Source organism: Muntiacus reevesi, chromosome X, assembly GCF_963930625.1.
Source record: "Muntiacus reevesi chromosome X, mMunRee1.1, whole genome shotgun sequence".
Taxonomy (NCBI): domain Eukaryota; kingdom Metazoa; phylum Chordata; class Mammalia; order Artiodactyla; family Cervidae; genus Muntiacus; species Muntiacus reevesi.
Window position 1 is genome coordinate 8,528,480 of NC_089271.1, and position 15,855 is coordinate 8,544,334.

Genomic DNA, 15,855 nt, shown 5'->3' on the forward strand with positions numbered 1-15,855 from the left:
GTACCCTGATTGCACCTATGAGCTGTGTGACCTTGGGCCTCAGTCAGCTCATCTGTAAAATGGGGTATTAGTACTTACATTTCTGGAACTGTTAGGATCAATAAATGAGCTACCATTTGTAAAATACTTAGGCCAATGCCTGGCACATAGTTGTGCCAGATAAAGGCTGGTTAGTAAAATTATAATTGCTCATAAAGAGAGCTATTTGAGTGGGCATCTATGAGACAGAAGGGCAGGGTATGAGGTACAGTTTGCGGTTGTGGAATGGGCAAGGTCAGTTTTGTAAGGTGAACTTGGCAGAGTTCACTAATTCCCACGTCCTCTGCCCTGACCTCCACCCCTTGGCTTAGAGAACTCAGTGGGCTTAAGTCACTGGGCTGGATCTAAGGGACACTTTGAAATGAGTCCTGGCCGAGGATCACTGCTTCCCCCCCAGCACTGATGGGCCCAGTTTAGAGTCACAAAACATACAAGGCAACAGAAATTAATTTCAGTGATGAAGAGCAGGTATTAAAATAGGAATTGGTGAATTTTCTCTGTAAAGGCCAGAGAGCTAATATTTTGGCCTCGTGGACCACAGAATTGTGTCTTACCTAATCAACTCTGCTGTGTGGCTCAAAGGTAGCCATAGACAATATGGAAGAGAGTGGGCCTGGCTGTGTTCCCATAAATAGTTTATTTATAAGAACACACAGTGGGTCAGGTTTGGCTGTTGTCGGCTGACCCATGCTTTAAGGCATGAAAGGGCAGTATTAGCATACTAGCTTTCCCAGGGACTGGGGCTCAAGTCTTGCTGCAAATAAAAAATGGATGGAGTTAAAACGAGTTATTTTTCTCATTGGCCGAATGGTAGATTAAATGATTGCTTGGTACATATTCACTCTCTCCTCTCAACTCCATGGGAGGAATATACTTCCCTGTACCACTGGCATTGAGCCTGGCTGTGTGACTGGCTTTGGCCAATGAGAAGTTAGTAAGACATGATACAAGCAGAGATTTGAAATGTGCTTGCATAGTTGAGTTTTTACTCTCAGATTCCTCAAGAAGGATATGACCTGAGCAGCCCAGGTGTCCAAACATGATGAAGAAACCCATGGAACAGACCTAGATCCAACCTGCAGCTTAAAGCAAGGCCCAGTTGAGATTAGCTTCGATCAGCTAACCCAGAGATGTGAGTGTCAGTGAACAGTAGTAAATGATTGTTGGCTGAAGCTACTGAGTTTTGGGGTGTTTCTTATGCAGCATTACTATAGCAACAGTTGACTGATAAAGCTTTTGTGCATATTATTCTTCAAGATGGACCTTGGCCTGGGTTGATGTTCTAACAAAGTATAGAATGAGATATGCTTTTTTTTTTTTTTTATAATTGTAGGACAATATCCATCAATAGTTGAGTGGATAAAGAAGATGTGGTACATACACCCAATGGAATACTACTCAGCGATAAAAAAGAAGGAAATAATGCCACTTGCAGCAACATGGATGGACCCAGAGATGATCATACTCAGTGGAGTAAGTCAGACAAATATCATATGATATCACTTATGTGTGGAATCTAAAATATGACACAAATGGACTTATTTACAAAACAAACAGACTCACAGACACAAAAAACAAACTTGTGATAACCAAAGCGGGGAGAGAGGAGGGCTAAATTAGGAGTTTGGGATTGGCAGATGCAAACTACTATGTATAGAATGTGGGGAATAAGGTCATGCTGTGCAGCACAGAGGGCTATGTTCAATCTCTTGTGATCATCTACGGTGGAGGAGAATGTGAAAGAGAATACATTTCGATCAAAGTACCTACCATGTGCTTCCACTTATGACCACTTCCCAGTAATGGCGGCCACTATCAATGAACACGTTTCCAGCTACACCATAGCTGCCTTGGCTGGTGAAGCGTTCGGGCGTGTGGCTCTTTTTGGATGACGACTCATCACGTTCTACTGTCAAGTTATCATGGGACACTTTTAGCTTTCGATGTGCAGATTTGGGGTCCAGTTTAAATGGTTGGCCTAGAAACAGGGTTACAAGACACAAAAGAGGTAGATGAAAAGAACTGTGGATTTTAACTTAAGCAAGAACATATTTTCAGAATAAGCTTTAAAAAGTACAGTAAAATCATGAGGACAAACATGTCCCTGCCTCTGAGAGCTTGCAGTCAGTCAGCTCTGAGCTGTGGATGCAAGGTTGCTTCCCTCACTGTTCAACAATAGCATGGGTGAGGATCAAGCAGAGCCTGTGGTGTAAGCTTTGCCGGGGATCCCAGCTACACACCAGCAGCACAGTTAATGTGCTGGCTGATGTCATCCTGGGAGGGAGGAGAAAACGAAGACTTCATTTTCATCCATTCCCCTGTTCAATTGGCTTCAGATGAATTCATGCTTAATAGACCTCAGAAACCAAACACATCAAGACTGCAGGTTTTAATGTACAGAACATTCTAATGGCTTATATTATTTTGAGATTGTTCCAAATTAGAGCAGTATTCTCATGAGCTTAAAATGACGATCAAAAGGGTTATTTTTCAGCCCATAAGATCAGGAGGAAAATGTGACAGGTTACTACCTACCTGGGTTTTTGAGTCCTAAGTTCGTTTATAGACGTAAAAGTTCCTTTATAGACATAATAAGGTCCTCTCTTTCATTTATTTGTCTTTGTGTTTTGAACATTGAACCATTGTAAAATTCTGGCCGAATCACACCTGAATATCCATCCTCTCATTAACTGTTACTGCTTTGAAAATTCAACACTGGTGTGGGGGCCATCCTGTCATTCAACACCACGGTGGGTACCAGACACTTAAAGGCAGGAAACGGATTACAATGGGATGCAAATACCATGATGTTCAAACTCCACTGCTGTGTTGAAAGGCCGCTTCCACACAGTGCTCAGACAATCACCAGAAACCTTCTGGTAAGTCTGACTATCGCAATACAAGATGCTGGCTGAGAAACTGAGGCAGACAGCCTGGAGCAATTGTGTGTGTTACATCATATGCAGGTAGGCCAAAGGGTGTCACTCCTTGGATAAAAACATGACAATGGCACTTCTAAAATTCTTTCTTGTAGATCAGGCAGGGACCAGCATACTTTTTCTGTAAGAGGCCAGATATTTCCTATTTTCAGCTATGTTGGCCATGTGGTTTCTTCTGGGGCTATTTAACCCTGCTGTCAAAACATGGCAGCAGCCATAGATACAGGTGAACAGACGGGCAGTGCTATGTGCCAATAGAACTTTATTTACAAAAACAGGTAGCTGAATCTGGCCCATGGGCAGTAGTTTGCTGACCCATTTTAGATTTCTGTTCATATCAAAGAAAACCTTAAAGGGGAGCTGAGAAAATCCTCAAGTGTTGAGCAGGCAGGGGTATTCTATTCTCAAAGACTATAAGACCTATTGAAGTCCATGTGTAGTTTAAATTTTGGCCTAGCTTGTGAAAAAAAAGAAAAGGTCCTCAGGAATGATCACATCAGCTAAGACAAAAAGAGTCTGAAGATAGATTGGCTTAAAAGGTGTGATAAACCATAATGGCAAAGAATATGAGAAATGAATGTATCTACATGTACAACTGAATCACTTTACAGCTGAAATCAATGCAACATTGTAAATCTGTACTTCCATCAAATTAAAAAAAAAAAGATGATAGAATGTGCCTTAAAAATAATTGGACCCTAATAGGTGGTTAGGAAGGAAGTCCATAAAGAAAGGTGCAGCCATCATTGAAGATGAAGGCTGTGTTATTTACCCTTCTCCCAGTGAGGAAGATCAGAATGTCACAACCATTGAAAAGACTGGCCTTATAATGGTGAGATCCATCACGTTTTCCTCAGCTCTCACCCTTACCCACACATAAGTGGAGCAGGGTCTTGCCATCTGGTGTTAGGTCCAACCCCCTGCCTCCACAGGGAACAAATTCCACTTGTGCCATGGATGTGTTTCTCAAGGAAACTATGACCTACTCTGTCTAGGTTCAAGGTTTTTGCTTTAATGAGGATAGATTAGTTCACAGAAGAAATTAATCATTTACTTGGCTAAAGAATTCAATGCATTGTAAGATCTGTACACCTAACAGTTCGGCAAACTATAGCCCGCAGGCCATATTGAGCCCACTGCCTGTGTCTTTCAATAAAGTTTTAATGAAGCGTGGCCAGGCCTTGCTTTTCTACCAGAGTTGAACACCTGTGACCAAGATCATCTGACCTGCACAGCCCAGAATAGTTACTATTTGGCACATTACAGGAAAAGTTTACCAACCTCTTGTACATAATTTAATAACATCTGATCAATGATTGCATGTCTAGAAGTACAAGATTACCTGTCCATATGAAATGAATACATTATCTTTAGTAAAACCAATAAGGCACAAATAAGAAGCCTCAAAGATCCATTCTACAGAATAAACCTCAGTATATATATTGGGTTGGCCAAAAAGTTCATTCGGGTTTCCCATCCGCTGTTACAGGTTTTTTCCAGTATGTATTCATTTTTTCCCTTATTCTCCAAAGACATTTCCTTCTCTACCAGCAGAACCCTTGAGAAATTAGCTTATGTTTAAGAGTATGTGTCTTAAGGACAGATATGTGGAGTAAAATTAAGTTACTTGACTACTGAAATCACAGATTGGGTTAAATGAGGGTTCTTCTTAAAAAGTAGTTCCTATAGATTGGCTGGCAACCCTAAAGCATGATGTGATGTTGACATACTCCAATCGACTTTCTCCTGGGAGGTCTTATGCAAACAAATACCATATTATATAGCATAATATTTCTAGACCAAAAAGATGTGGAGAAAGAAGAGGAGGATAAAATAAAACACATGTGGGCAGAGAGAGAGAGTGGGAGATGACAGTGTTACAAGATGCATGCACACATAGCCCAGTTCACTCTTCGTTGTTGGGACCATCCTGGACACAGTGGGAGTTTCCCATCACCCCTGGCATCTAACCACTCGACACCAGTAACACCCAGCTGTGACAACCAGAAATGACTCCAGATGTGGCTCAGTGTCCCCCTGGGGACCACAATCACTTCTGATTGAGAATCACAGACCTAGAAGCTACCTGAAGAAAGACTTAGTAATTTGAGATTCTGCTATTAGGGCAGGAAGATCCCCTGCAGGAAGAAATGGCAAGCCACTCCAGTATTATTGCCTGGGAAATCCCACGGACAGAGGAGCCTGGCAGGCTACAGTTCATGGGGTCACAAAGAGTCGGACATGACTGAGTGTGCACACACACACACACACACATATGGAAAAGAAGACTGTTGGCAATTTACAAAGAGTCCTAGCTCTGTGCCAGGCTTGGAATAGAGGATTGGATGGAAAAACCCTGACTCCATGCTGGCTGTCTCAGGTTGTAAGCAGTGCCTGGGACAGAGAAAAGGGAAATGAAGGGGGCCAGGGGCAGCTGGAAGGAGAGCAGGTTAGAGATCATAGTTCTGCTGAGTTCATGGCACGTACTGTTCGTCTTCAACTTCCCAGGCTCACTGCTGCGGCTGCCTGCCTGGTTGATGGCCTTGACAATGAAGATGTACTTGGTGCCGCTCTGTAGCCCGTGGACCGTATAGTGGTTCTGCTTGATGTTGGGCACGATCATCCAGCTATCAGCCGAGTTGCACAGACCTGCAAAGCCAAGCAGACGTGGTGAGTTCTTTGGAGCAAGCACGGGGCAAATCTGTATATTAAGGTTGTGGAATTTTCAGTTATTGGGATCAGCAATGAAAAGCTTTGTGACTTCTTCAGGTGCCCACCAATCCACTCAAGTGCTCAGTATCTGCCTACAATAAGGACAGCAACCTATATTTATTACTATATATTCCCACCATGTGCTCTAAGTGGAAAGATCAACTAAGATGACTGTTTTGCAAATTCTGTTCCACGTGGATGGGAGCAGCAGTATCTTAAGTGCCATGCCTGGTCATGTGTTACTAGGTGCTGTGGGACGGAAAGAAAGCAAGTGACCACACATCCCTCCCCCCTGCTCACATCATGATGAACATTCAGTCTTGGATCTCATCAGTTTTGAGACTCACAGAGGGTAAGAACAGACCCAGATCATGTATGAGACATTGACCTCACTAATGGAGATATAGGAGGTTCCATATTTTTGCTTCTCATTCTCCACCCCGCCCAGGATCCATATCTAAGTGACTTTGTGGCTACTCCTTCTAAAGAGATGGGATAGATATGCTGTCTTTTACCTCGTGGCTTTGGATTTGGCTATGTGACCTGCTCTGGCCAAGAAAACGAGGCTGCATTGACAACACACCAGTGGCAAGAGGAGACATCACAAGCCCTTGAGAGTCTGTGGCCCTCTTGGGCCTCTGCCAGGGGAAGAACATTCTGGATAGTCTGCTCATCCCAATGGGAGCAGAGACACAGGGACCAGCTCAACGGCCCAGCCAGTTCAGGACTAAGACCAGCAGAAACTGGCCAACACCACCCCAACTTTGGACAGGAGAGCTAAGAAAATTATTATGGAGCTTATCTGTGGCCCCGTACTGGTCTGGTTGTAATTGATTCAGGTCATGTGTTCCTACGAGAACCCTGGAGCCGTGTGGCACCCAAAGGCAACTCAGGGTCCAGTGGAGCTCTGACAAAAGCATCACCAGGGACTGTGACCAGCTGCATCCCCAGTATGGCTGGTTCCAGAGCAGAGCAGGGCCAATGCTCTGGCTGCATGCTGCAGGATGTGGTTTGAGGAGCAGTTTGTGGATTTACGATGCCAGGAAGAACATGAGGAAAAAGGAAGCTGTTTTGTTGTGCAGCTGTGGCTGATGCTGAAAACATCTCTTTGGTACTGAGCCCGACTCTCGTTTCTTCCCTCTCCGCCCATCAATCTCCACTCTAATCAAACCTTTGCCCAGCCCCCTGGTGACTGGGTTGTCATGGCTGTTTCCTGACTCTGGTGAATTTCCCTTACTAATTCTCAGTAGAAGGCAGAACCCTTCCACTTCCTGAGGGGCTTCTCAACTTGCCACCCCTCCTTCCCTTTCAGGGGATTTGCAAGTCAAAGGGTTAGTTCTTTTGATCTTGAGGCAACTTACACCTTAACCATACTTCATCTTACCTCTTTGAGTTTCTAATGAAATGTACAAGGAAATCACAAATGCATATCCATACCAACCCACAAGTATCTGCATAGCACTTCAAGATGTTCATGCCCCAACAGCTGTCTCTGAATCCTACTAAATACCATCTCCAAGTTTTCCATTCATCATTGTTCATGAATCTCACAGAAGAACTTAATGTGATATGTATCTGGGGTACACAGTATTTTCAGCCACACTTCAGTGAGTATTTAACTAAATAAACATACATGTTCACATATATGAGAAACCTTATGAAATTTCTCACACTCTTTTCATTTCCAGATCTCACAGAGTTGCCATAAAGCAAGGAAGCAATGTGAGGCTCAGAGAAGAGGCTGAGGGTGGTGTGTCAGTGTTTAGAGATGTACTAGAGAACTAGGGCCCCATTCACCCCTCACCCCCAGCAGCCCCCTCATTCTCCTACCAGTTCTCACCTGTATAAGGCCCAGGTACACATCCACACGTAGCTTAGTAACATGGGACTCTCCCACTTACATATCTCTCTTGATCCTTTCTCATTTTCCCTTTTCCCTGAACATAGAGGTAACAAATTCAACACTTCAGGCTAGTGTCACGACCAAACAGCAGATGTTGATCCAACCAAAGAAGGGTCATTTTGAATTCTGAGCTCTGGGCCCTAAGAAGCCTGTAACTCACTTTAGATATTTAATAATACTATTACAATAGTAATAAAACAACAGACAGAACTAACAAACTTAAAGTTATCAAAGGGGAATGGTGAGGAACAAATTAGGAAGTTGGGATTAACTCAGACATACACAAACATATATAAAATAGGTAATCAGTAAGGACCTACTATAGAGCACAGGGACATGTAAGGGAAAAGAATCTGAAAAAAAATATGTATAGCTGAATCACTGTGCTGGTCACCTGAAACTAACACAAATTGTAGATCAACTATACTTCAATAAAAATTAAAAAATGAAAGAATGAGCTTTTCTGTTCTAGGATAACCCACTCATATTCCTAGACCTTTGTCAATAGCAGTCTGGCATGCACGTGAACAATTAACAGCTTTCACTAGAATCAAATGAGAATTCTATCAATGTCAGTGCATTTACACTGTTCCTGTTTAATTGCATATGTCACAGCAAAATGACTATTGCGGTCAAAGAAAGCAAATGTAAAAATGTTTCAATAAACTTTACATCACTGTATAATCCCGATGCTGGGTTTCATGTGGTGGGGGAATGCTTTCAGCAACATTGTAAAGCAGATGTCTGAAATTGCTGCAAACTGCAACTTGGCTTACAGTCTGAAGTCTTAACCCAAAACAAAAAGATTGAATGCTTCAGAAACCCTTTCCAAACTAAAAAGAGACCCTGACCATCCTGATTATTTCAAAGAGGTCACTAATTTTTTCTGTGAATATTAAAAGAACAAAATGTTTATAGAGTAGTAAAATGTGATTGGATAACTTTACCCTGGGACAGTCTGCTTTCATGAATGCTAACTCTTAAAATTTAGGCTTACCTCTATCGCCAAGGTCATAATTGAGAAGTTGATTATAAATGCCAAGAAAGCAACGTCGACCATTCTCTGGTGAGGCCTGGAGTAAGTCGGATGCCTCAAAGTGCACCATTATTACATTGCTAGTGTTGGTCAAGTGCCAGCATCACTTAACTTCTCGCATACGGCGCCAAGCACCAGACTTCTCTGCCTCGATACCCCACTGTGTTGGGACTGATGACCAGGTTTTATTCATCACTTTATGAAACACCCGCATAACTATCCCAACTAAAATGTGTACTTCTCTCTAAAGTCATTTTCAATAATCTTTGATGGGATGCCAACACTCACCTTCTCCAATTCAGCCTGAAGTAGTAAAACAACAGTGGAACTTGGAAGATAATTAGTTCACATGGCAACAGTCGAGTTAGGTGATTTTGTACTTTTTTCCTCTCATTCACAATGGATCAGAAGCATCTCCCTGCACGATGGTGCTCATTACAAGATCCTAGTTATGTTTGGGATTTCAGAGCCTTGTAGAGCAACTGTCTGTCATCTTACAGTAAAACACTATGTATAAAACATTATGCAACAATGGACACCCTTTAGAGAGACTGCATACAAGCTTCTAACACACTTTGTCTCTTCGACCAGACTGGAGAGAAGTGAATGTTCTCTTCCTTCTTCTGAATATGTCTAAAAACCTTCATGAATATTTTCAAAATGACTAAAATAAATTAAATACAGATAACTACTTTGCATGAAAGCCTGAAGACATGGATCCTTTGACTTTTGCCAATAATAAAATAGGCTGCCGGGAAAAGGTTCCAATGGAAGATTTTCAACGATGCATTAAAAATCGTTTTGGAAAAAACATGGAAACATTGTAAAATTAAATACATATCTATGTCTCAACAAGCAATTCGTTAACATCTATAGTCATAAGCCTGTTCATAAAAATGAAAAATAAAAAATTAACATTGTCATTAATTTTGCATTTGAGTGTATGAATTTAATTACGAATAGTCTTTTTATAAGATTAAAAAGCTTAATAGATAGTATCTAATTCTCCTTCACTAAAGTCAGTTGAGGGCAATTAACTAGAATTTATTATGACAAGTGAAGGAACCATGACTTAGGACAGTAAAAGTCTGCCTCGTGGCACATGGAGCTATAGCCAGCTTTGGAGCATTCTTTCTCCTAATTTTCCATAGAGTTTTATACTCTTAGATCTTATCATTCAGTAGAACATCTGCAAAGGATAGTCTTTTCAACTGACAGGATAGAAGAACAAACAACATTCAATGAAGGCCTTTCATGTGAAGACTGTGTTAAATGCTATTGTGTAGATCTGGGGTCCTCGACACTTGGGCCACGGACTGGTACTGGTCCATGGCCTGTTAGAAACTGGGCCACACAGCAGGAGGTGAGAGGGTTGGCTTCCACAAAAACGGTCCCTGGTGCCAAAAAGGTTGGGGACTGCTGATGTAGATGATCCTAGCAAAGTGCATGACTGACCTTTACCATGTAGCAAAAGATATAATGACAGTGGGTCTAGTCTATATTTTTGTAGGAATAGTAACCTTGAATAGCTATGTGCTAACACTGGCAAACACAGGGCTAAGACCTTTACTTTTAGTATCTCAATGATGTGAAGCTAAAACATTACCTCTTCTTACAGATGAAGAAATAGATTCAGAAGATGTTCAATACTTTGTCCCAAATGATAGTACTAGTGAGGTGAGGACCAAAGCTGGGATTCAAATCCAGGTCTCCTTCAATCATAACAACTATGCATAACAGTTAAGAATAATCTATGGTTTAAAACACATGAAACAATGTTCAACATCACTTGTTATTAGAGAAATACAAATCAAAACTACAATGAGGTATCACCTCACGCTGGTCAGAATGGCCATCATCAAAAAGTCTACAAATAACAAGTGCTGTAGAGGATGTGGAGAAAAGGGAACCCTCCTACAATGTTGGTGGGAATGAAAATTGGTACAACCACTATGAAGAACTTTATGAAGGTTCCTTAAGAAACTAAATATAGATCTACCATATGATCCAGCAATTCCCACTCCTAGGCACATATTTGGAGAAAACCATAACTGGAAAAGATACATGCATCCCAATGTTCACTGTGGCACTATTTACAATAGTGAAGACATGGAGGCAACCTAAATGTCCATCGACAGATAAATTCACAGTGAAGATGTGATACAGATATATGGTGGAATATTACTCAGCCATTAAAAATGAAATAACACCATTTGCAGCAACATGGATGGACCTAGAGATGATCATACTAAGTGAAATATGTCAGACAAAGGTAAGTATCATATGGTATCACTTATTTATGGAATCTAAAAAAAACAGCATAAATGAACTTATTTATAAAACAGAAAAACACTTTGAAAACAAATTTGTGGCTACCCATGGGGAGAGGTCAGGGGAGGGATAAATTAGGAGTTTGGGATTAGCATATATCCACTACTATATATATAATAGATATCAACAAAGACCTACTGTGTAACACAGGGAACTATACTCATTCTCTAATAACCTATATGTGACAAGAAACTGTTAAAGGATAGATACGGGTTCATGTATAACGGAATCACTTTCCTGTACACCTGAAATTAACACAACATTGTAAATCAACTATAATACAAACATTAAAATAAAAAATAAAGTGATATAGACCCAAGGTTGGTAACCCGGCACTCCCACATTGCAGGCAGATGCTTTAACCTCTGAGCCACCAGGGAAGCCCTCAAGGTTGGTAACAACAACAACAACAAAAAAATGATGAAATAACACTCAAAAAGAAAATAATACTAAATGTATGATATAATGACTAAACCATATAATTCCACCAGAAAATGCTGTTAACCCCATAAACTCCCATACATTTTCCCCCAGTGGTGCTACTCCCCTCCCATCACAGAGGTAACCATCATCCTAACTTTTATAGTTTTTAGAGCATGTGTACATCTCTAAACAAAATAGTTTATTTTTATCTTTAACTTATACATGTATAGATACTCATAGTGCATCGATTCTTTTGTCTCCTGATTTCTTTAACAATGTGTTTGTAAGATTCGTCCATATGGTTTGCTAAAGATCAATAGTTTTCAACACTATTTGGCCTATTATTTTTACTAGTATAGTACAAGTGAGTGCTATCATCTTAGTCAGGAAAGACAAGCCAATAAATACTCTGTACTCTCTCCTTCCTTGTCTTCCCTTGATATTTAAATTCAGGAATGCAATCTATCCGAAAACAGTCGCCCAATAGAGAAATCAATGGGGTGTGCGATACTCACTCACAACATTAGCTTGTCCAGTGAAGATGGTGTACTGGAGCTCATAGGAAACCACACTGAATTCATCATCGGAGGTCCAGTGAACGGTTATGGTGTCATAGGAAGCCGTGCAGAGCTCTTCTCTAATTGTGGGAGGGTTGGGAGCTGTGGGGAACAAGAAGGTCATCAGCAGAGAAGCAGACACGTCTGGGATCCCTTTCAGAGGGGTTGTCTTGATAGTCAAAGCAGGCCTTTTAAAATCTATCTATCAGAACTATTATTCTAGAGACAGTGATCCCAATCCAAAGAACATTTCGTTGGCTGGTTATCACTGAGATTTTTCCCAGGTGGTGTGACTTCAGCCAGCCAATATCTTCTCTCTGTGTATCATGAAAGCATGTCTATAAGGGTAAGCAAACAAGACTCTTTTATTCATGGAAGAAAGCATTTTAAACAAAAAGTAACCAAGATGAACTTTTGTCATTTTGCCCCCATTGTGGGGATGCAAACTTTTTCGGTAAAGAGCTAGATGGTCAATATTTTAGGCTTTGTGGATCATACGGTCTCTGCTGTTGCTGTTCAGTTAGTTGCTAAGTCGTGTCCGACTCTTTGCGACCACATGGACTGCAGCATGCCAGGCCTCCCTGTCCCTCACTGTCTCCCGGAGCTTGCCCAAGTTCATGTCTGTTGAGTCGGTGATGCTATCCAAGCATTTCATCTTCTGCTTCCCTGGTCTCTGCTGCAACTACTCAATTCTGCCTTTGTACAGAAAGCAGCCAGAGACTATTTGTCCACTGAGAGACATGGCCAGATTCTAGTAGAACTTTATTAACAAAAACAGGTGAAGACCAGATATGGCATGGGAGCCAAACTTAGCCAACTTCTGAGTTCCAACATGCCACAGATTTTTATATGCAGCCACTCATCTGGAAAAATGCTGCTGTTTGTTAACCCTTAACAAATCAGTTAAATAATTCTTCAAAAAATTTCTTTTGTTAGATGTGTTGATGCCTTATGAAAATTTGTTAGTGGGGTTCTATTTTCCTCTCATTTTTCAGTTTATAGGTGATATTTCAAAATAAGAACATGATTACCAATCAGTCATATCTAAGAAGTACATTCTCTTTTCCCAAGAAAAATAGGATACCTTGGCATTTGATTAAGTTTATCATTGGGAAGGCTGCTGTTTTATGTCTTGAACACATTCTGCAGCAGAGAAGTCTAAATCCTACCCAAATGACGATTTTTCAGTTGACTTCTACTGGATTGATTTCAATAACTGGTTTTATTATGAGTTTTATTATGGTTTATTATGAGTTATTTATGGTTATATTATGAGATGAGTTTGTGAGCAAGAAAAAGCCTAGGCATTGAGTGCTTTGCATGGGCAATAATATTTTAGAGCAGGGGCTGGCAAACTATGGCTATGGGCCAAATCTGGCCCACTGCCTGTTTTTGTAAATAAAGTTTTATTGGAACACGGCCAGGCTCATTCCTTTACGTATTGTCTCTAGCTGCCTTTGTGCAATAACAGAGTTGAATAGTTGTGACCATATGTCCTGCAGAACCTAAACTATTTACTATCTGGTCCTTTATAGTCAAAGTTTGCTGAGCCCTGGTTTAAAGAATCGATCTAGGCCTTTATTTTCATTCTACTGTACACCAGAACCTAAATTCAAAAGGAGAAATAATCTGCATCTGACGGATGAGGAGCCATGTTTGCTTACACTGTTAAGAGAATTCTTTACTGCTTGAAACTTTGGTTAGGATGGATGACTCCTAAAGAAACCTGAGGAGGGAGCAAAGTTTATGAAAATGGTAAAATTTAAAATTTTGATTGTTTTAGTAGTCTTCACTTTGCCACCTGAAGATACTTCCAGGACAAATATTATATGAAGCCAACTGACTTTTATGTCTGCAACATAAAGTCAGTTAACCCAGCTTAGTCTATTGGTTATTGAATTCCACGAACACTGTAGAGCACTTACATGCAGCAGGCACTGCATTAAGGTGTGCAGTAAGAAATACTACACAACCATTAAAAAGAATGAAATAATGCCACGTGCCATGGATTTAAGAGATTATCATACTAAGTGCCATATGGAAAAAAATACCATGATATCATTTATATGTGGAATCTAAAATATGACATAAATGAAACAATCTATGAAACAAACAGGTTCATAGACATAGAGAACAGACTTGTGGTTGCCAAGGGGTGGGAGAGGGATGGAGTGGGAGTTTGGGATTAGCAGATGTAAACTATTACTTTTAGAGTAGATAAACAGCAAGGTCCTACTGTAGAGCACAGGGAAATATACTCAATATTCTGTGATAAACCATAATGGAAAAGAATTTTAAAAAGAGTGGATATGTCAATGTATGACAAAACCAAAAAAATAAAAAATAAAAAAAAAGAATGGATATATGTATATATATAACTGGATCACTTTGCAGTACACCTAAAACTAATGCAACATTGTGAATCAATTGTACTTGAAAAAATACAATTTTTAAAAAAGATAACTTGAAAAAAAAGTTGTTCATTAAGATCAAAGGACTCTACAGAGCCCATTTAAAGCATTCTTTCTGCAATATGACTTGATATATCTGTCTCCCAAAGTATCCACATGCAAGATATCATGTGCTGTGACTTGGATGAAGAGATGACCTTCCATGGGGGAGGCCCAGCTGCATCATAAAACATGCTTGTTATTGTATGTGTGGTCCCTGTTAGTGTGGGATCACCCTGCATGGATCAGTGGAGAAATATTTATTCTCCCATCATCTAAATAGTTGCTGGAATTATTTCTCTGTCAACTACTGTAGAGAGATTTGGTTTTTTCTGCACTGCTATATATGATTACATATAAAGAAAAGTGTTGGAAATAGGCAGGTAGCTGGAGACACATGGCTGCAGCTGTAATCAGAGAGGAAATGTCACCTCTTTGGCTTATTCACTTGACATACCATCTAGAGGCATGTCAGGGGCAAAAAAAATCTTGTTTTCATAGTCAGGCAGGCTAACCCTGTTTTGATTATAAAGCCAATGGCTTTGTCCTAAAAAGTCAATATCCAATTTACTGTAAATGAGAACAGCAGCGGGCTGCCAATTTCAATATTCACGCAATTGGTCCCATAAATGTTATTTTCTTGCTTCTATCATAAACAGGACACAAGCAATGGTGGGCTAATACTTCACAAACACTTCGTTTCCTGCTTACAAATGTCTGATAAACTATTTGGACTTGGCAATATCAGCCAAGCATTGTATGTTATGGCCAGGATTGATGTTATGTCTAGAAATGGTCTAAATTTGTATTGGAGGTTGACAGCTAAGAAGGCATAATAACAGGTACCCCATATGGTCTCTCGTTTGGCATAAACAGTCATTGGGATGATATATGGTGTACACATTACAAGTCAGTGCAAACTAAGGTCACAATTTCCCCTGCAGTCAGTACCTTGGCATTCACACACAGATGAGAATGGGCATACATTTCCTGAAATGCTATTAAACAGCTATTGGGAAAGGGGGAGGACACACTCTTATCAATAAGACACTGATTTTGTGCAGAAATGACCACATGCCCAGCCAAACATTTTGCAGTCGTCTTTGCCCTTGGGCATGACCTTGCAACATGGATCTGGCCCATAAGACAGAAGTGGAAATTTCCTGAATGTGTCTTTTTCACTTTTTAAAAAAAAAGATTTACTTATTATTTTTGGCTCTACTGGGTCCTCATTTCCGCACAGGGGCTTTCTCTAGTTGCAGTGAGCAGGGGCTATTCTCTATTTGCAGAGCACAGGCTTCTCATTGCAGTAGCTTTTCTTGTTGTGGAGCACAGGTGCTAGGGCTCATGGGCTTCCGTAGTTGAGGCACATGGACTTCATTGCCATGTGGCATGTGGGATCCTACAGAAGCAGGGATCGAACCCATGTCCTCTGTGTTGGCAGGCGATCCTTAACCCCTGGACC

At 40.7% G+C, this 15,855-nt stretch overlaps 1 protein-coding gene across 4 annotated transcripts in view; it reads right to left on the bottom strand.

The window, feature by feature from the left end:
- MID1 (midline 1) overlaps positions 1–15,855 on the bottom strand; it is a 391,822-nt gene that overhangs the window by 9,105 nt on the left and 366,862 nt on the right. For all 4 annotated transcript variants that reach the window (XM_065915785.1, XM_065915786.1, XM_065915783.1 and 1 more), the window contains exons 7-9: positions 11,899–12,042; positions 5,466–5,627; positions 1,810–2,017 (exon numbers count right to left, since the gene is read on the bottom strand). In XM_065915785.1, the coding sequence (XP_065771857.1) occupies positions 1,810–2,017; positions 5,466–5,627; positions 11,899–12,042 (514 nt within the window). The remainder of the gene's footprint in view (positions 1–1,809; positions 2,018–5,465; positions 5,628–11,898; positions 12,043–15,855) is intronic.